This window comes from Lontra canadensis, unplaced genomic scaffold (assembly GCF_010015895.1).
Source record: "Lontra canadensis isolate GAN:19392208 unplaced genomic scaffold, GSC_riverotter_1.0 scaffold78, whole genome shotgun sequence".
Classification (NCBI taxonomy): domain Eukaryota; kingdom Metazoa; phylum Chordata; class Mammalia; order Carnivora; family Mustelidae; genus Lontra; species Lontra canadensis.
In genome coordinates, this window is record NW_022631072.1 from 2103010 (window position 1) to 2124176 (window position 21167).

The 21167-nt window shown below is 43.8% G+C and overlaps 1 protein-coding gene across 5 annotated transcripts in view; it reads right to left on the bottom strand.

Moving 5' to 3' along the window:
- Positions 1-21167, bottom strand: part of CRIM1 (cysteine rich transmembrane BMP regulator 1) — a 185926-nt gene that overhangs the window by 24675 nt on the left and 140084 nt on the right. For 4 of the 5 annotated variants that reach the window (XM_032881883.1, XM_032881882.1, XM_032881886.1 and 1 more), the window contains 5 exons: positions 17784-17940; positions 14578-14699; positions 13229-13438; positions 9555-9770; positions 5635-5856 (listed from right to left, as the gene is read on the bottom strand). In XM_032881883.1, coding sequence (XP_032737774.1) covers positions 5635-5856; positions 9555-9770; positions 13229-13438; positions 14578-14699; positions 17784-17940 — 927 coding nt within the window. The remainder of the gene's footprint in view (positions 1-5634; positions 5857-9554; positions 9771-13228; positions 13439-14577; positions 14700-17783; positions 17941-21167) is intronic. The other variant, XM_032881884.1, reaches the window with a different exon arrangement.

The following is a 21167-nucleotide window of genomic DNA, read 5'->3' on the forward strand; positions in this document are numbered from 1 at the left end:
GGCCATGGAAAGCATGCTGCCTCCACCTGGATCACCGTCCGGTGACTCAGCCAGTGCTGGGCTGTTTAAGCTGAGCGTGAGCGGGGACGAGGTGTGCCACAGAAGCGTTGCCTAAATTGTCGTTCACTAGGTCATCGCTGGGAGGCTATACCCAGGCCTTCCTTTTGCAGAGAGGTAGGTGCTCCATTTGAAGAGTGATCCCAGGACCCATACAGCACGTCACCCACATCAGCTGCACCCGTGCTGGAAGAGGGGTCACCGAATGGCGCTGAGCGTTCACAGTGTGTGGACTAAGCACAGTCGCACATGTGCATCATGTCACTTCATTTTCATGGCACTTTAGCGAAGCAGAGAACATTACTGTCCCCATCTCAGGGACAGAGATGGGGAAACTGAGCTAGAGTCAGACTGCAGCCCCGAGACATAAAGCTAGCATATGCCAGAGATGGGATCATAACCCTTCGGCTCCAAAGTAAGTTCTCTTTCCGAAACACAGAAATGTTTAAGAAAACACACTGGAGGGGCGCCTGGGTGGCTCAGTGGGTTAAAGCCTCTGCCTTCAGCTCAGGTCATGATTCCAGGATCCTGGGATCGAGCCCCACGTTGGGCTCTCTGCTCAGCAGGGAGCCTGCTTCCTCCTCTCTCTCTGCCTGCCTCTCTGCCTACTTGTGATCTCTGTCAAAAAAATAAATAAAATCTAAAAAAAAGAAAAAGAAAAAAGAAAAAAGAAAACACGCTGGAGAAACAGCTGTGAAAAATGTTGCAACGGAGATGCCAGTCTCATAACATTATGGCTCAAGAATGTACAACCTTTAATTCTATGGGTTGTATGTCTCAGAGATGCGGAATTAAATATTTGCTATGTTTGACTCCTGGGCTGAGTTAAATACTCAGTGATCAACAGATGTTCCACAGAAATACTATTTATATTTGTAATCGCTAAGAAAAGATACCTAAACAAATTAGCATAATCATACACATACATCTAAACAAAAATGAATGGTGTATAACAGACTGACTCGACAGAAATCGTAGACCCCGCCCTACTAAGGACATTCTTTATTAATCATTTTCTAGCTGAAGGTCACAATAGAGAGGAAACAGAGTCGTACCATCACAACCAGCGGAGTGTGCCAAGTCAGCCTGATTCTACCTGAGAACTCTACTTCAAATATTAAGACATATATAATAAATATAAAAAATACCTAACCCCTAATCAGAAGGAGGTACGATCAGGTACCATCCATAACAGAACTCATTTTCACAGACCCTTGAAGATAGAGATAATTAAAGACACTTAAAAGATACTGAGAAACATGTAATGAGAGTAATCTTAACTTTGTTCACATCATACATAGGTATTTTTTAACTTGTATATATAGACTTTCATAACATATCATCTCATAGCTCATGTATAAACACACACACGCAGACACAAACAACAGACTAGCATCCAAAAAGAACTGACCCTTGGCAAAAGTTTCTTAAGTCAGAAAGATGAACTGACTCAGAAATTTCTAGCCAACAAATAGGACTTTAAATATCTGACCTCAAATATTTTCTAAAATAACACACAGTTACAAATAAATAAACACTTGCCAAATCCCAAGTTTCAAAACAATATTCTGTGCACTGAGTAATCAGACTTGGTGGACACCGGAGCCGCTTACTCAGGAACAGCCCTGTTCAATCAGACGGGCTCAGTCAACGGGCACACCTGAGCACCTCCATTTCCAAAGTCAACAGCGGGTGTGATACAGCAGCAATATGGCCTTGACCCAGTAAGCTAAGAAAGATCCTTATGGTCAGCGTAATGCTCTTTTTCTTTATAATATTTGTCCAGGAATGAATAAGCCCCTGGACATAGTGAAGGCCCACTGGGATGCTGATGGTGGTGCTCCTCAGAGAAGCTGCTAGAATCTGGTCCTTGGCAGAAGCATCACTAACACAGTCATCAGAGCGAGGGTGACATGGTCAGGGCCAGCATCCCCACAGGCTCTTACTAGGTAAGGACTGTTGGCTGAATTGTTTACTGTCATCTAGGAGTCAAGGAATAAAGACCTCACTGAAATCCTTTTTGCTCTAGAAAGGTCCTAGGAAGGCATGTAGGATGTAATGATAAGGCCATGACGTTATCTTGCATGGTGAAGTCTGTCACACTGAAGGCATCGCTGTTTACATGGAACCAAATATCCAATTTGCCATCACACATTAGAATTCCCACCAGACCTTTTACCTTCACCTGATTTATGTGTTCAAGTCATCTTTTGATTCTTGGTCCCCATTCTTTAAGCCATCATTACAGTAAAAAAGCCTACGAAAATAAAATCTAAATTTGTATTTGCATAGAAAACTGGAATATAAAAAATTAGGGAATCAGAAAGTGTTCCATTAAAATGACTGGGTAATTACTACTTAGTTTCTTTCTAGTACAAGGATGAATTCCCAAATGAGGGGTATTATAAGTAATGAGACAAAGCTGTTCACTTTTCAAAATTAATCACCAATCCTATTAATTATGTCTGTATTACACATTCTATTAAACTAGCACACATAATATGAGGTCTTCACACATCAAAAGAAAAGCATTATCATTGCACATTAGTGACTTGATAATTTAGCTGAAAGGAACACAAATATTTGTAATTATACTACTTTTTGTAGGATCACCACTTTTCAATTCTCTTATGGTACGAAAAAAGGATACTTCACAAGGTGAAAGAAGCATACTTTTGTTTAGGGGTTTTATCACTAAAAAAGAAGTCAGATTAAAGACTGGTTTGAGGTTTTCAGAAATCTGTCTTTGAGAGACCTAATTAGGGAGAACGTCCACCGAGGGACCTGCAGCCACGGTGAGGTCAGTCCTGCAGGCTGGGGTGAGGCATGGAAGCTCCCAGCTAACCATCTAGGTTAAGAAGGAGCTGGCTTCAAACTGAGGGAGCCTCCAACAGGACACAAGGCAAGCACCGGTCCTCTGGGCCTAGGAGAAATAATCGGGTGCTTTAGGACAGGCAAAATGATGGCCTGTCTCTTTGCTAGGTGATCTGTGGATGGTGACTCAGGCTGGGCAGCTGAGACCGCTGAGAACGATGCAGTCACAGCCCAGGCTTGGAGCCCTTACAGAAGGCCCAGGCTGACGGGAAGCTGATGACAGAACGAGCCAGAAGAGGCCAAGGGAGCTACCCGGAGAGCCAGATAGGGAATCTTCATGTCACAGTCATGGACTGAACGTGACTTCGTATGCTTGGACATGAGAGGGAGGAAGGAGGAAGGCCAATCTAACAAGGCTACTTGCAAAATACATACGATGCATAGTGAAAGGGCTCAGTGACTAGAAAATAAAACATGTAATAAGCGTTAAGATGAAGGAGTAACAGCATCCAGTATTAGTCATCAGATGTTAAGTCTCCCCAATACGTTACCCTGAACATAAGCCTTAGAATCACATGGTACAATTATACCTACATTTTTACGTGTATTTGGTGGTGGGGGGGGGCAGTACAACCGAAACAATTTCCTCTGTACTAGTTGAGCTTTACAAACCAAAATTTACTGAAAATGCTTGCAAACTAACTTAAAGTCAAAGTAAAAAATTTGGACCAAACTGGTATTTCTCTCTTCACACTAAAGGACGTTTAGTCTAAATCACGAAGGAAATGGAAAAGCATATAAGAAGGCCAAAAAAAAAACAAAAACCACAGCAAAACCCCAAAACAACAGCAAAATACAAGAAAGACACAGAATACTGACTTGAAGGTTCCTTTTCATGAATTTAAGTGTGTTAAATTGGTTTTGAAAAAGAAGTGGTTTACTATTTATCATGGAAACAAACTCATTAGTTGAATAATTTACTGAGTACAAATTTATCAATTAAGTAGCAAAACATAAGAACTTGTTTATCTAAACAAGATAATCTGCAAATTTTCAACATGAGAGAGAATCACTACCAGAGTTTTCCTCTGAAGGTAACGTGACATTCGCAGCCTCTTGGGCCCTGGTTTCTAAGTATTATCTAAGCACCCCTGATTGATTCATAAACTGCACCGAAGTTCTGATGTTTAAATATGGTTGTCCTGGTTGTACAACTCTCCTCTCCACCAATCCCCTGGCCTGAAATAGTGGCCACTTTACACCTTTTATTTAGATCTCAACAAAGGCAGTGACATTTTTTGTATAAATACTGGCCAGTTCTTTGAAAAGCTACGTAGCACTCAGCTGGATGTATGCCCTGACACATTTTTTGGCCCCACTTACAAGTTACGAAGCTTATGGGTATTCTAGCAGAACCCAACATTGTTTGGTCACTAAAAGGTAGGGCAGCCGTATGTCCTGATTTGCTTGGGACACTCCTGGTCCAGAGCCATTGTCTCATCCTGATTAATAGCTTCCATTCCTCTCTCAAAAGCATCCAGGTTGGAAGAATGGATTACCTAGAGAGTCATTCTATTAAAAGAAGAGAATTCAGCTTTTAAACACACATTTAAACTCTCTGGCTGCATGGAGAAAAATCTAGCTCTGTAAAATTCCTGAGAGCAGAAATTGTGTTTTTAGAATCTCTTTCCATCTCTCTATATAGCGACGTGCAGAATGAGACTCCGAAGTGGTCCCCCATCTAGCGGCCAGAGGTCCGACAGTCAAGGAGAAGGAGCTGTCTGGATAAGCTCGAGTTATGGCCAACATATACCTGAGCACCATTCATCAATTCATCTACAGGAACTGCTACAAAACACTGTGGCCAGATTTCCCCTTCTCCTCAAGTTATCACCCCAAATGTGTGATGATTTGTATCTAGAAAGCAGGCGACAATCTCCAGCTGTGAATGTATGGACCAGTTAGAGTAGCTTGCCCAACCCTCACCTGCTTACTCTGCTTACAGGTTCACTACTGGACTGAGATGCATCATTGTCTTTCTCTTGATTTCAAGAGCTTCACTCAAAACAAAATTAAAGACGGCAAGAGCCTTGGGAGCAGCGACTGTGCCTTTGTGAGAGCTCCCAGCTGTCTGAGCCCTGCCTTCTGGACTCCAGAGCGGCATCTGGCTTATGTCCCTACGACCAACTTCAGTACAGACGTCAGGGGCAAACGTACGGACGTCTTCTGTTGACGGGCTATACCCCACGGGTCATAAGAAGGAGAGGACTCTGTCGGTTTCTCAGGCCTCATGTTGGGTCCCTAGGCCCTCGACATGGACAACTAAGTGCATGGTTGAAATGGGATCAGGCAGGTGGCAGCAGACACGAGGAGTAACCAGGCCATGAAATCTGTGTTTCAGAGTTAGTGGATCTCAGGGCAGCAGCAAGCCTCCTATGCTCAGGGCTCTGTGCACAGACAAAAGGACCACTGTAAAGAACAGGGTGAGGAAACAGAGTTCCACCCTGAAAGTCCCAAAGAGCAAAGGAGCTCAACAGGGGAGGACGGCGCGAGAACATCACAGCATTCCAAGAGAGCCTCTCATTCCTCACAGGCTGTGTCCCGCGAGCACACGACTTGCATCACTCTCCTCCTCGCGCACTCCTTTGGGTCCGTGTAAACATGAACATGAACTAACACGAACATGAACTGATCTAGTCAAATGACTGCCAACGTCAATCTAACGCCACTGGTAGAAACGAAATGTTTTTCCATTGGTCTTACCTATGCAGTAGGGACAACATTGGCCTTTTCTCAAGACGGGTCTTTCGCAGGATACTGACGGGCAAGACTCGGAGTAGCAGCTGATGACGCTATCCATGCACACACAGCTGGTACAAACGTCGGGCTTCCAGGACTCGGCCGCCAGGAAGATATCCCCTTCATCGTTTTTGCAGTAACTAGGCACGCTCTCGTTATGGGGTGAGGAAGGCTGAGGAGGTTCCTCTGGAAAAACGAACATAAGGTCAGTAGGGAAAAGAAGACACGACCGGCCACCAATTGTGTGCAACACAGTGTGTTTCATTCCATCTTACAAAGAGCGCACTCAGTCACGTAGGGCTCTGTGTGCCTCCTGTGAAAACAACTCAGACACCAAACAGCAAGTCTGACTGTGCAGGGTCTTACATTTTAAAAGCCAAACAATAAAGACCCCAAAGACCTGTTACAGAGATTCTGTTAAGTAGTTTGTAACAACATTCACTCTAGTCTTGCTTTAACAAAATCCTGGTTTTCTTGGAGGGAGGGGTTGGCGGGTAGATGGTTGAGGATTCAGATCACGATGGGTGTAAGTCAGACAAGACACTCCTCCTCCCTCTTTTCCAGGTGGCCATGTCACCTGTTTGCCATGTCACCTGTCTGTGGCTAAATGAGGGGGTTTCTGGGAAAGCTTCTACTTTCTTAATAGTGTTCCGCCCACTCTTCCTGCCTTGAATCCAAGTGTGCTGCCTGTAGTTGTAATATCCTTATCATACGTGTAGGGGAAGGACCTTGATATCTCTGACACCGAATCAGTGCTGATAAACACCCGCCTCCAAACTTCTTCTAATGTATGGAAAAGAAACTTCTGTTTGTTTAAAAACTGTCGCTGGGTTTTCTCTGACTTGTACCCATGTGAAGTCCTAACCTATCGATACCCAAAGAGACTTTCGTTGCACCTACAGAAACACCTATGTGTCCCACCCTGATCTTCAGGCATTCGTGTTAATGGCTGACAGACAATGGGACATCTACTCACAAGGATGTACCCACAGAGAAATCATCTGCAGGTCATTTGTCTTTGCTGTTTAAAGACTGACCAAAGGGCTCCCAGTTACAGTTACAACTTAAAAAAAAGAAAGGAGTATTACCGGGAAACCCAGAGATCTCTTTGGGTCTTCGCATTCAATGAAATTACATAAAAAGGTATACCCTCGAGCAGAAACCTGACTGGAAATAACAAAGGAAAACATGATAGTGAGGTTCCTAGGTTAGAAATGTCACTATGCTGCTAAGAGAAAGTGCTGTCAACCACCTTCACCACCCCAGAGCTTACAAGCAGCCATGATGTACCCCCTAGCAAACCTCTGCATTTTCTCAAGAGCCACACGGTCAAATGAATGATCATGTGCCCCTCTTAGAACCAGTTTCCTGAAGTCCGCCATTTTCAGCCACACAACAGACCTAACTAGGATAGACAGGTGGTCATCCCCGTGATGTGGAAGCTTTAATGGTCACATTCCCCTTCTAACCACCTCATGAATACATCCGACAGCCACGAAACTAAACTTGACAAGAGCCTCTCTTCGAAGCAATGGTACTGCCTTGTTCTGGGCCCTCTCTGAGGAACAGAGGGCAGTTGGCAAAATGGACTGGGCCCATGCCCTCTTCTCAAAATCACAGAACCCTGTCTCGTATTGCCAGTCCCAAAGTCAGTCCTAAGGGGAAAAGAAGACACTGGTCCCACTGCTCCCAGTGTGCTCTGGGTCTAATTTTAGGGACAGTTACACAGATGACATCTATATGGGTTAAAGATGGTGGTGAGAAGGGATTACTTTCACAGTGACCTTTTCGAAGTCACCCAGGCCTTGGGATAATTTTGCCACTAGGTTCCTCTTGGCTATCTTCGCCCTTGTAAGCAGTGTACACCCTCCTCATGTCTAAACATTTATAAGAGGAAGCAGGGACAACAGTGATGGAGCTATGGACAACAGGTGAAATGGATACACTAGAGTCTGGAAGCCTCCTGGTAAAACCCAGAGACGGCCCCAGGGGACACGGGAATGCGTGATCAGTGCTAGAGGGGGAGCCGAAGCGGAGGTGCAGGAGACGCCTAACCCAGTCCTGGCTGAAAAGGTCATCTGGGAATCTTGCCCACGATATCTTCCTTCTTTAGGCCTCTCCTCCTATTGTTTTCCCGCCCCAGGGACCCCTTCTTTATATTTCTGATTCCAACTACTAACGCTCGATTTGTTTTTATCCGTTCTTTCACGGGTGCTCATTCTTTCTTTTTATTTCTATTCTACCTCTCTCTCCTATGCTATGCTTCTTTCCAACTCTAAACAATAAAGAATGAAGGAGATTTAATAAATCTTTAAAAAGAAAGACATATTATTCTCTTCTCTTCCTGTTCCTACTCTGGTGAAGTATCACCACCCACAGGGATGCTCCATCTTTCTTTGGGAACCCATTTCCGTTTCCAGACCTTGCTCTAAACCAGGACAGGGGAAAGGGGAAGTGGAAGGACAGAGGGAATGATAACATGGCACCCGAGGGGAAACAATCACCACGAGGGACACAACTTTTCTAACTGCACATGTATCTCGTTTCTGGACTACTTTAGAATGTAAGCATCCTAAGATTAGAGATGGCCTTTTTCTAGATGTGAAATACACCATTTACCAATGCTACTGTTGAAACTTACTGTGAAGAAAATGGTATTTTCATTTTAGGACTTTTTAAAATTGCTGCAACACAACTATGAATGGAAAGTTCAAAAAGATCAATTATGGGGCAGATGACTTATTTTAAAATAAGAGCATTCCAAGAACGCTTATTCACAGATATAAGAGTAACCTCTGGAATACTGACATATAAAGCAGTAAGTCCTAATGTTTAAGATGAAGGCTGGCACTGATGTATCTCTCAAGTTATAGATAAAGAACAGACAAGCCACCCAGGCATTAAGTTATTAAAGTCAATGCTAGTGCTCAGGGGTGTCAGCCTCCCTTAGGAAGAGAACAGAAAAACATTACAAGGGTTTGCATATGAACAGAAGAGTGATAAAAAATCAAGTGATGAAACACAAAGGTTTATGTTTTACCGAGCAGAACTACTCTAAAGATAGACATTGAGAAGGTAGTTACTGATTTAAATTAAAAAGACCAAAGATTAAGCAACAACAAAACAAAACTAGTTATGTTGTCAATTCAGTGATTTTACATATACAAAGTACCTTCTGGAAAAAAGGAATATATTCCAGTATTAATTACAAGTGTCACTTTAGTTACAAAACCAGGAACTTAGGCTTAAAATCCTGACACAATTTTGTCATATCTGTCTCATGACCATAAATTTACCAGCCAGGGCCAGATTACTTGAGTAGTAAAAGAAAACAATACTCTAGGTGTATGTGCAGTACCAGTCAAATTAATACTTTTGATCTTAATTTATCAATCACCCCAGCTCTGAGGGGGTGAACATGATGCGTATTTTAGCAATTTCCTGTTTAACATTCTCAAAAGTATCTTCGCCACCCTTATACATGCAAAGAATTTTATTTACATGACTTATCAATAACTGCTCTTCACATCTGTGAAAGACAAAGACGACTTTTCACCTTTGCAAAATCATAGGGAATAATTTGGTGCAGCAGGGCTGTCTCTTGAGATGCAAAGTTAAGAAAAAGGAATGGCAGAAAAAGAAACCATCTTCCTTTTCCCCAAAGGCACGGCAGATGCAAGGCACATTCATTACATAAATCTGTGGCTGATGGAAGGGAACACATTTGGGAAGTAGGCTCCCAGAGGTTCCTGCCTGGGTTACCCGCCACTGGGGTTGGCACGCTGCCCCGTGCGGCTCCACATGGTACGTGAGTCCCGCCCAATGACAGCGCCTGCGCCACAGCCTCCCCCACCCCAGGGCGTGGCAGGGCGCGGTGCAGTCACCTGTACACTGCGGGCAGCAGGAGTCCTGGGTGCGTGCGGGGTTCTGGCAGAGCAGCGGCGGACACACCTCTGTCTCGCACAGAACCCTCCCACTATGGCAGGTGCACTGTGTACACGAATCGATGTTCCACGTTTCTCCTTCCACAAAGTACTCTCCTCCAGGGGCGTGGCAAATGGAGGGGGTGCTGAGCTCTGGCTTTTGTACCACAAGGTCATCTGGGAAATGACAGAAAATGAAAACACAGGAAATTATTCAATTGCAGTCTCACCAGCTCTCGAAGAACCTGGTGTTGTCTGCTCGAAGGGACAGAGAAGAAGGGGCTGTAGAGGGGCTCCCTCTGCTCTTATCAAGACAACAGTGAGGAAACAGTCTGTGCGCACAACAGAAGGCGACAGTAGAAGAGCTGGTTTCAAGAAGGGAGGTTCAAGTGGTTCCAGTCTGTCAACAATGACAGAATTCAATAAGGGAATTCAATTACCTGGAGAGGACACTTCCTGTCCAGAAGAGAACAGGGCCTCTTAGGGCAGCTCTGACTGTGTGGAAGTGTCTAGAATAGCAATCTCTCACTTACTGAATGCTAACTGTGGTCCAATTTCCATGCTAAGTGCTCTATTTATTTATTCCTTACACTGACCTTGTAAGGTAGTGCTAGGCTCCTATTTTACATATGAACAACACAGGTCTCAGTATTAAGGCCAGACAAGGAATCTGAACCCAAGACTGTTCTTTTGGATCACGGCAGCTATGCCTCCAGATTAAACTCGACTTCCAACTGATCTGTGCCCCATCCTCTTCTTTAGCTCTGAGATCCTGAGGACGGTGATATTTGGAAATCCATCCTGCTGTTGAGTGGGCCGCTCCCCAACTGAGACCAGCCACCAGCAAACTGAGCAGGAATGCTCTTTCAGAATCAACAGTCTGGAAACCCTCACCTGAGACTAAACATCTGCTTGGCGATGTCATCATCAGGAGCAGTCAAGGCCCAGAGACCCACGATAACTATGATTTCTTTCCTCTGAATAGAGGCGACTTTGGTGTCTTGGTGAGATGATAATAATAGGGAACTGAATGTTTACATGTCTGCAGAGGTGCTGGGAGTTGCCCTGAGGCTGTGCCGGGGAAACAAGCAGTAGGAGGACCTTAAGCATATTCGGGTAATCCAAATACAACAAGCATGTCAAGAGAACGTTGACAGTGGTGAAGCCTGCCAAGGAGCAGTCCGGAGACACCGTGCCAGCTCCTGCTTGGGGCTCAGTGGAAACCGGGCTGCAGGACAGCTACGCTGTCTGCGCAAGGATGCTCAGAACTGGAATCTCTGAGAAGCTCCCCTGCGGTGACATCCAAAGTGGTGGTCAGCACGAGAGTCAAGCACTCCGATGACATGCGGTGGCGTGGGCTGATTTCCAGCTCAGAAGGGAACTGTGCCTACAGCTTTGTCTCAACGGAACACGGAGAGACTGGAGCTTTGCGTGAACATATTACGGGGAAGGGACAGAGCCAGGGCTGATGTGCACAAGCCACCCAGCAAACCCTGCAGTGCTGAGCCAAGGGGAGAGGAAGAAAATCGGGATGAAAATGTGCTGGGACGAGGTGGTTTACAGAGAAGACAAAAACTTCGAAATAGCAGCTATGAACTAACGTTAGGAAAGTCTCCCTTACTGCTACTGCCTTTTCCTTTCACAAAGGACTGAGAGAGGCACCCTCAGTTACCGCCCCTCTCCACAATGACATGTAGGGAAGTGGCCAGGAGAAAGCAATGCGTGCTTGTGGGAGTCTTCTCTCGCTCACCTCTCTGCCATACTCCGTGCCTCAGGGCGAACACGAGAGCAGCAGGAGACACGGAGAGAGAGAGAAAAGACCTGAGAAACAGTATCATTTGGTAAATCTTCTATCAGGAGAGTTTAGGAGCTGCTCACCTATCCCAGAAAGGAAAACAGCTGATCCCTGAATGGAAAAGGGGAGAAAATATTTAAATAGGAATCCCTGAATGCAACAGCTCTGGGGTCTCTCAGGAGAAGAATGTAATATATATGGATACCTATGTATCTTCATATATCTATGTGTGTGTGTGTGTGTGTGTGTGTGTTTATACATGTATATCTAGATTTTCACCACCAGAAATAATACTTCAATAATCCTGTGTGTGTTTACAGGAGAATTTTCCTTATCTCTGTAACAGAGAAAACTCGTTTTGGTTCCACTGACTTCTAGTTCTTAAGTCCATCATCTGTTCTTAGTAACGTCTCTGCATTTGAACCAGTCTGGCGGAGACCTCTTCACTCAGTACAAGTTTAGCAAAGACCCAGGTGCAATCCACACTCCACACACTCAGGCCTAAAATTAAAGCATGGGGTCTTCATTGGAACAAATGATTTTTCCTTCTCCAAAGAGTTAACACAGAGTTGTTTCATTAAACTGCTCATTTATCTTCTGTGTCAATGGACACTAGTGGTTTTTCATATTTAACTAACAAAATGTGTGAAAAAGGAAACTTTCAATATGGACACAAAGGACTGAACTATGGGGAAAAGAAAACAAACATGATAATCTGATCCTCTACAGGGGTATGGGGCTGTCACTTTGATACCTTAGTTACTGAGGGGTGTAGACACTCAGAGCTAACAGGGACATCAAGTGTCCCTTTTCTCACCCTGGTCACGGCAGACGAGGCCACCTCCCATCTCATGGCAGGCCTGCCTTACTGGAGAAAGGCAGGTTTCAGGTTCCTGATGGAACCCACTGCATAGATGGATCCACCCACAGGGGGATGTGGGGCAGGACTGATCAGAGGAGAAGTAATTAGGGCTCTGAAATCTGATAGCACATCCATTCCAACTTTAAAAGATGTGATGCAAGAATCACGAGACTTCATTTCTCCCTGGCCTTCGGGCATACTATTTGACTTTGGGTAAGAGAGCTAGTATTTCTATGTCTGTTTTTCCAAACGAAAAACTGCCTGAGCGCATCTTCCCCTAACTCAAGTAGCTTGCAGAGAGGAAGGAATAATAAATGTAAGACTATGTTGAGGCACTAGATGAGGTATAATGGTAATAATTACTGTTATTGACAACCATAATTCAGACCCCCATGAGTTATATAATCTCATCTGTTCTTCTAGCAACATCTCTTGATTACCATCATTAGGATTTTAAATGTTTGGGACGTGTGGGCACTCTAAATGTCTCCATTTGGCAGGAATACCACACAGCCATTAATTTAAAAAGGGGCAACAGCCAAAGACTTTGATAATTTTCTCCCTCTCAAATATTCCTTTGTAAGTAATAAGCTTTTATGGAATAAAGTTAGCATCAATCCTTTCCAATTAACTATAACACTCAGCCTTAATATACTATCTGTCAAACGGAGAGCTGGAGTTTAAGAGCATTAGGTCTGCAAACCTTTACAAAAATACAGTTCAAAGACCACTATCATTGAGTAAACCAACAAAAAACGAGGAGAGTCATTTTAGGGTTTGAGCATTTTCTCTGGTCTTTGGCAAATCTTTGATAGCACCTGGCTGACTTTGTGGCCCTTGCTGACAAAAGCCACGGAGAGCTAGAGTGTGCTCCAAGGGTCGTCCCCTGCGTGTCCCCCAGAGTCACAGATGTGATGAGGCCCTGCAAGGCAGAAGTCATTTGCTTAGGGAGCGCACAAGATGGCAGCCAGCTTTTACCTGAACATGACGGGCAGCACTGTCCCGGATGAATGGTGGGGTTGCCACAGGCAGGCACCGGGCAGGTGATCAGAGCACACATTTCCCGTCCATTGTGACAGTAGCATTCCCGGCACCCATCATGCCAGCTTTCCTCATTTTTATGATGATGGCCATCCATGGACAGACATGTGCCTGACAGGACAGGTGGCCCGGCTGAAGCAGGGACCTCTGGACAGACAGAAGGCAGCCTGGTAAAGAAGCAGCTACTGCACAGGAGAAACAGCCTGTAGTGTCCTCACAGGTAATGCGACCCAGCCACCGAAAATCACGGGTATAAAGGATGGTTCATGACACGGGAAAGGCTCATGAAAAGAATTTAACAGGCTCTCACTTTTGAGAAAAGAAAAAATAGGAAAAAACCCTCCAAATATGCTAATCTCTGACAGGGTTACAGTTGATTTTTACCCCTTTCCCTCTACTTCCTCATATTTTGTACAGTAAACAAGCATGGATTTCATAGCAAATGGTACACATATGTTTACTGTATGGAGAATAATCACTCTAGTAGTCACCCAGTGGGAAAATCCTGGGCCTCTTGAAACTAACAGATTTTTGTTCAGTGCAACAATCAAAGCAGTGACTAGATTTTTTTTACTCTGACCCCTTAAAAACACTGCTAAGGGTGAAAACTGCCTAACTTTGAAAAAAACACGTGAAAAACTTGCAGGATCTTTTACTCCTGAATCTGTGGATCGTGCTGACAACCAAAGCACCCCGGGGTGAGCGGCCAGGCTGGAGCTGGGGTCAGAGCAGAAATGGCAGTCAGGGTGCACGCTTGCGGGGCCTCAGGGACGTCTCGAACAGGGAAGACCCAGACAAAATGTATGCCCAGGATTTGTGCGTATGTGGAGACGGAGGCTGGCGTGTGCTCATTCAAAAGTTTAAATTCTCATGGAAAACGGAGTTACCAGAAAATAGACAAGCAGGTTGCTTAGCCACACCCGCCTTCACGGGCCCCAGAAAGGGCTCTCTGCGGCATCAACTATATCCAGCCGCTGCTGGACTCTGTGGAGGGTCAAGGTAAAGGTGCTCTAGGCTAATGTTCCTAAAATGGGTAAAACTGAAGAACTAAGAGGTCATTCATTTGGTCAAATGTGCTTGTCTGTTTCATGCTTGCTTTAAATTCTACTCTGAGGTCTTATACCAATGAGATGGAAAGAAAAGGGGTGGACCATAGAGAGTGACATTTGTGTCTGAGCAGACAACTGTCACTGAACCAGTTCCATTTACATGATGTCCTCTGTTCTCTGTGTCTGAGCCCTGGCTGCTCTGAGGAGGGAAGGGGGGGGTCATGGGTTCACACTTACCTCTGCACTTGCAGAGAAGGCAGCCATGACTGTCCTGCTGGAAACCCAGGGGACAGATTTTACTGCACGGGAGCTCCGGGCATTTCTTGCAGCGACAGATGTCACAGCCATGCTTATTCTTCCTGGGTAATTAAAATGTCAGAGGTCAGAAAATCCGAGTCTCAAGTGATGATCAAGCACTCAGACCAAGGATCGTTGAAGGGATACTACTATTATGCAGAATTACTTGACTTATGCTCTCAAAAACTTGCGGAGTGATGTGTAATTAGCTGTCCATGGCCATGACCACCACCCTCCTGTGGCCAAGGTTTAGAACTGCCCAAGGAGTGATGTGATTCTGGGATGTGAGTGTCGGAGCCCCAAAGACATGACTGTTGTTTTAATTAGGAAAAGTAGTACCGTAATATAAAAAAGATGAATGCGTAACTCCATGAATGGGATGGCGAAGGACAGACTGTTGGGTCAATGTTGGGACCAGCACTGGGGAGAAAGTCCTCCTTTTGTCAGGGGAAGCCTTCCTCACATGACCACAATCTTGGAGAAATTTCAGACACCAGTAGAAATATATTTTTTTTAAGATTTAAAATATTTATTTGAAAAAGAGAAAGGAAGAGAGCGAGCAGAACAGGGGAAGGTGCAGAAGGACAAGCAGATTCCCTGCTGATGCGGGGCTCCATCCCAGGACCCCGGGTATCATGACCTGAGCTGAAATTAGATACTTAACCAATTGAGCCACCCAAGTGCCCCACCAGTAGCAGTACTGATGAGCACTTTATTGACCTCAGAACAGACAGAAGGAGAACCTGAGGCTCCACAGACCTGGGAATGCCAGACCAAGACTAATAAAGAATAAAAGCTCTGAGAAGCCCTGCAATCAAAGTACACTCATGATCTCACGAGCTGGGAAGGAGTATTAGCTGAACAGCGCTCCGTACACAGGATATAAAGAAGCATGTGGGTTAAAAGGAAAAGGCTGCACTTTAATAAACTACAGTGCCTAAATTTTGTGATTGGAAAGAGGATGTTAAATAAATAAATATGCGTTTATGAAATACATCACAGTAGTTCAAGTGAAGATTTTTTGGAAAAAAAAAATTCTTAACAAACACTCCTTCTCTTCTGTCAAAGGAGAACGTCCCTGTCTGTTACAGAGGGGCCTACTCTGGATCCTGTCCACCAGCCGCTGGACTGAGTCTTCTCCTAGGCTCCGCATCTCCTCTGCAGGTTTTGCCCTAGTTGGCTTACTAGGCCTCAGACAAGGAGGAGTTACTCTATTTACCCTCAGATCTCATCCCAAACAGCCCCAAGTGGCAACAGTGGTGTTCAACTAAACACACACACACACACACACACACACACACACACCCCTGTTCTTTTTCATCTTGGATAAATTAAGAGACTCTGAGAGGAGACAGATCTATGGGAAACCCTGGTATACCACTGTCCAAGTGACAATTAAACCACAATCTGCTAGATGAAATGAGAGCTGAGTGCTAGCGTCTATATATTTAGGTCAACATGATGAGAAGAGCGAATTAAATGAATTATTCATACCCATGACAGGTAAGTCATTTTTAAGGTCTATCAAGGCTTTACCTGATTTGTTGTTCGTTCCTTTAGATACCCATCCACCTGTCTGCCCACCCCTTCTGGAAACCTTTGCTGCACACACAGAGAGTCAGACCACTCAGCAGGTATGGGTAAGGGGCACGGAAGGCTACCTTTATCCCAACACTCCCATATGGTGTCTGGCCAACATTTCTCCTTCAGATGCAGTCCTTGAAACACATTCTAGAAGATAAAGTCCTCATTTGTCTGTGGTGGTCTACCTGGTCCTCCTGAATATGCTCACGGACAGGAACATGACATGGACTCCACAGTCCTCTAAGGGATTGCTCTCCAAGGTGAAGGCTGGATTTGAACCTTGATTCTGAGCTGTCATAATACTGCAGCAGGTGGTTATAGTTACTTTTACTATAATAATACTTTATTGTACGTTAGAAGTGAAGCTAAGAAATAATTATACTTTTATTGGTATCATAGTCATATTTTAGGATTAAGAACAATGACAGTTTATTAATTTGGGGACATTTTAAGGATAGTGAACATTCTCCATTTATCCCAAAATCAGAGTTAAGATTCCCCAATCCCCGCTAAACTGGAATTCCTAAGAGGAACCATAAAAATGGTAACTTAAAGATGGCAGGGATGAGATGATGAATCTACATTCCTCATAATTACTAGCACTACACAAATATATTAAAAATTGCAAAGGCAGATGGGTGCCTGGGTGGCTCCGTCGGTTAAGTGGCTGACTCTTGATTTTGGCTCAGGTCATGATCTCAGGGTCGGGAGATGAAGCCCCGTGTCAGGCTCCGCATTCAGCGGGGAGTCTGCCTGAGGATTCTCCCTCTCCCTCTGACCTGCTCCCTGCCTGTGCGCACATGCGTGTGCCTTTCTCTCTCTCTGTCTCTCAGATAAATAAATAAATCTTTAAGGAGAAAAACTGATAAAGCAAGATTATGAAAGATAATTTTTTAAGGAACTATCTTAATACAAAGGCAGAAATAGATGTTAGTACAGACTCTAAACAAATGTGAACTGCCTTCCCCCCCCTGGAATAATTTAGATTTTCATGGGGTTTGGCTCAACAAAGAATTTTTGAAAATATAACTCATGTTTTTATCTCTAAGGAAATACGTAAAAGGCACTGCTACATGAAGAAAAAGATATTATAAACCATAGACCAGCCCCAGGATAAGACAGGGAGGTGTGACAAATAAGCACGTTCCGCATGGCCAATGAGTGGCTGTCCGCTGATTTAAAAGTACACATTAGTAAATAAATTACCACCATATAGTCACTGGGATAGTAATGAAAAGTTGCGGCACGTGCAATACTTGGGTCTCATGACAATTCCATTACCCTTGGCCCTGTCCGAAGGCCCTTGCCATGAGGAAGTCTCACAGAAGAGGCCCAAAGGACAGTGGCAGAACGAGTCTCTGGCCCACTTTCATCAAAGAGTAAGAGTAAAACCCGCCCCTTGCTGCTTTCTGACTCGCTGAACAAAGGAGCACAGGTATTCTGGACTCCACGCATCTCTGATCCTGTCACACACGCACGAGACAATTAACAAAAATAAGTTTGGACGTTTCCTTAAGTGACGGATAATTAAGAAGAAAGCTTCTGGATTAAGAAATACTTACAGGTATCCAAACGGACAATGCTTGTCACAGATTATGGGTCTGCACTTCTTGGGCCGTGGGCGGCACTGACAGATCTCACAGTTGTGGGCACCGGTCAGGAAACCGAAGGGGCAGTCCAAGGTACAGCCTTGCTTGAGGCCCGAGCACAGCTCCTCCCCTGTGAAGAGAGGCGGAGGGTGTGAGGTGCTGGTGAACTCGTGGACACGTCCAGACCTGCCCCTAGTCTTCTGGTCCTCTTCTGCAGACGTGAATGCTATCCTGGACTTTACTATCCTACATTATACGCTAGACTGTATACTGGACTGTACTATGGCATGAGGAATGCTTAAAAGTTATGGAGCCGCCATTTCGTGGTAATCCCAACGTAACTCCACATCTTGGTACTAGTCCAGAATCCAGAAAATAAAGCCCAGAAAAATAGATTTCTGCAGCGTATCTCCATCTGGTGCTCAAGAGCAGGCTGGTAACAACATCGGAGGTGTGGATGAGACCGAGTGCTGTTTTTTCATGAAACTTGCTCTTATGAGTTCCTCAAACTACTGATCACCATTTACTGTTAAAACGTGAGAGTTAGACACTTACACCCCAACGACATTATATATTTTGCTCCTACTAAACACTTAGGATAACACACATTCTTCAATGTTCACACAATGTTTTGTCTTAGGAGTTTTACATATGATCTTGGGACACTGCACAATGTATGCGGCCTAAAGCATTTCTTTAAAGAGAAACAAGTCTAACAACATGATACAGAGTGAAACAGTGTTTCATTTTCATATCCACCCCGATACGAACAGCCACGTCTTTGGATAAGCCTAATTGACTAAAAAGTGTTATGTGCCAAAACGTCTACATTAAAGTTTATCCACCATCTGAAATGTTCAAACTCTCCTCTGGTAGCAGAGTTTGGTGTGATGTGTAGCTGTCCTCTGTTAGTGAGCAGTAACATTATTTTAGAATTTTAAACACCGGGCGAGGGGAGGGAGGGAAGCTAGGGTGGCAGGTGAAAGGAAGTACTGGAGAGATCAGCTTCACCAACGTCTTCTAGGAAGATTTCCAAAGGTGTGAAATGTAAAGAGATTGACATAGCGACGGCAAGAGTGCAGCAATGTTTGATTACTGCTCTTCATGGGCCGGCAAGGTGGGAAGCAGAGACTATTTTTGTCGGAATAATGAATTTGTATTTTATTTGAATGCCCTTAAAGCGTATATATTATAAATAATGCATGTTACTAAGAAAACCAGAACGCATGTATCCCCTCCACACGTGAACCTTGTTTATCATCTAAAATTAGGCCCTGAACTACAATTAATAGGTGAGATGGGTTCAGGTTTTGCACAAATATTTTAAGAGAGCATCTTTTTGTGAATCTTAGCTGGCAATACACGAACATTTAACCTGCTATCTTTTAGAGAGGAAAATGTGATTTATGGTATAATTTTCTACTCTGTCCTGATCATAAACCTTTCATTACACATATTTAATATAACCCTGTGGGTCTGTATCACACTGCGAAGCAACTGATTACTAATTTGCAACCTTAAAAGCAAAATTCTAAATGGCTCATTTAAAAATTTGTAATTATAGGACTTGAAAGGTCATCAGTTTTCCTTTCTTTCCATCATTAAGGGATGATGAAGGAGGGAGAAGACATTCACAGCCACCTTTTTTCCTCTGACACTGAATTCAAAGTTGTAAGCCTATTTCTCTATCCCATGAATTTTTAAGTCACAACACTGTGGACCGGGCCTGTCTCCTTTCTATTCCCTATCAGAAGAGGGCTCTGGGGTAGGGCTTTATTTTCTTTCTTTATACAGCCTATGTGCCATCACGGTGTTTAGCTTGGAATGAACGTTCAATAAACATTTGCTGAATGAATGAATCGATCAAAGTTCTTGCTATTTACTCCTCCACTCTCGAGGCTGCCATAGTAAGAGAAAAACAACAAAATGGAAAAACTTACTCTGCTAGTACTTAAAATCTTCGAAAACACTGGCACTTGCTACACATCTCAAAATACCATCTTCTAGCTCAGAAATGAAGAATATTAAAGACTATAAGGTGGTCCTAGGTCCATGTATCAATTACGAATTTTTCTTGATAAATGTATCATCGAGGCAAACCTTTACATAAAGAGCAGAACCAAGCAGAAATGCTTTATTTATAGGTGAGTGGGGGTTTATAAGTTTGTCTGAAGAGCTTTAATCACTCGAGGTAGCAAGAAAGAAGGAATGGTGGCCTTACGTTCAGAATTTTTTTAGCATTATGGCTTTACTGAGATCTAAAAATGCTTCCTAATCTATTGGGGAGAATTACCACCGAAGAGAAAGTGATAAGTAACGGCAAAGTACATAGCCTGTGTGTCACAGTCGGCTGACAGCAGCTATGCAGTCAACTCTGTTTACTCTGGAGAAAAAGTGCTATTAGCTCCCGGGGCCAAAATATGACACAACTGTACCTGTCCTTCAGGTTAAGCGAGTACCACGTAACTACATTCGGAACCCAATATGACCGTGTCCCTTCTCTGTCTATATTCGTGGACACTGGTAATTCCCACTAACCTGTTAGTTAGGAACACCACAAAGGTGCTGAGATGATTAAATAAAGAAATGCAACACTACAAATACTTGTCCCAGTCTTGAATCTGGGCTTTAGTTATGACTTTGGCTCTGAGTCATCACGAAATGGAAGCCTGGAGTCTGCCTCCCTGTATTTGTTGCTGCAACCTTCCCTGGATGCCAGATTAAGATAAGTTTTTCGTGAAAAGTAGGAAGGCTTCCTCTTCTGGCTACCATTAATTTGCTACGCCTGCATCAGCTTCTAAATAAAAGCATTATTATAGAATTACAAAATGTTAAAACTGGAAGAGAAGTTAAAAATAATCCAGTCAAATCCACTTGATTTAAAGTTGTAGAAAATAAGATGCCAAAAGATGGATGGAATTTAATCAATACAGATGTCACTTACATTAGTTCATACGGTAAGCTGAAGGGTAGCGTGTCTATTCGGTTAAAAAGTAATGTTATTAATAGCTTATATCAACAAAGTATTAGGTTACTAATAGTATACTGAAATGATTTCAGTTTTAACTTTTGTAGCTCTTATACTTAAACGTCTTCTACCATATTTCTTTTTTTTTTAATTAAAGATTTTATTTATTTATCTGACAGACAGAGATCACAAGTAGGCAGAGAGGCAGGCAGAAAGAGAGAAGGAAGCAGGCTTCCTGCTGAGCAGAGAGCCCGATGCAGGGCTCGATCCCAGAACCCTGGGATCATGACCTGAGCCGAAGGCAGAGGCTTTAACCCACTGAGCCACCCAGGTGCCCCTATATTTCTTTTCTTTATTCTAAATATGGGAAAATGAGTCAGGGATAATTT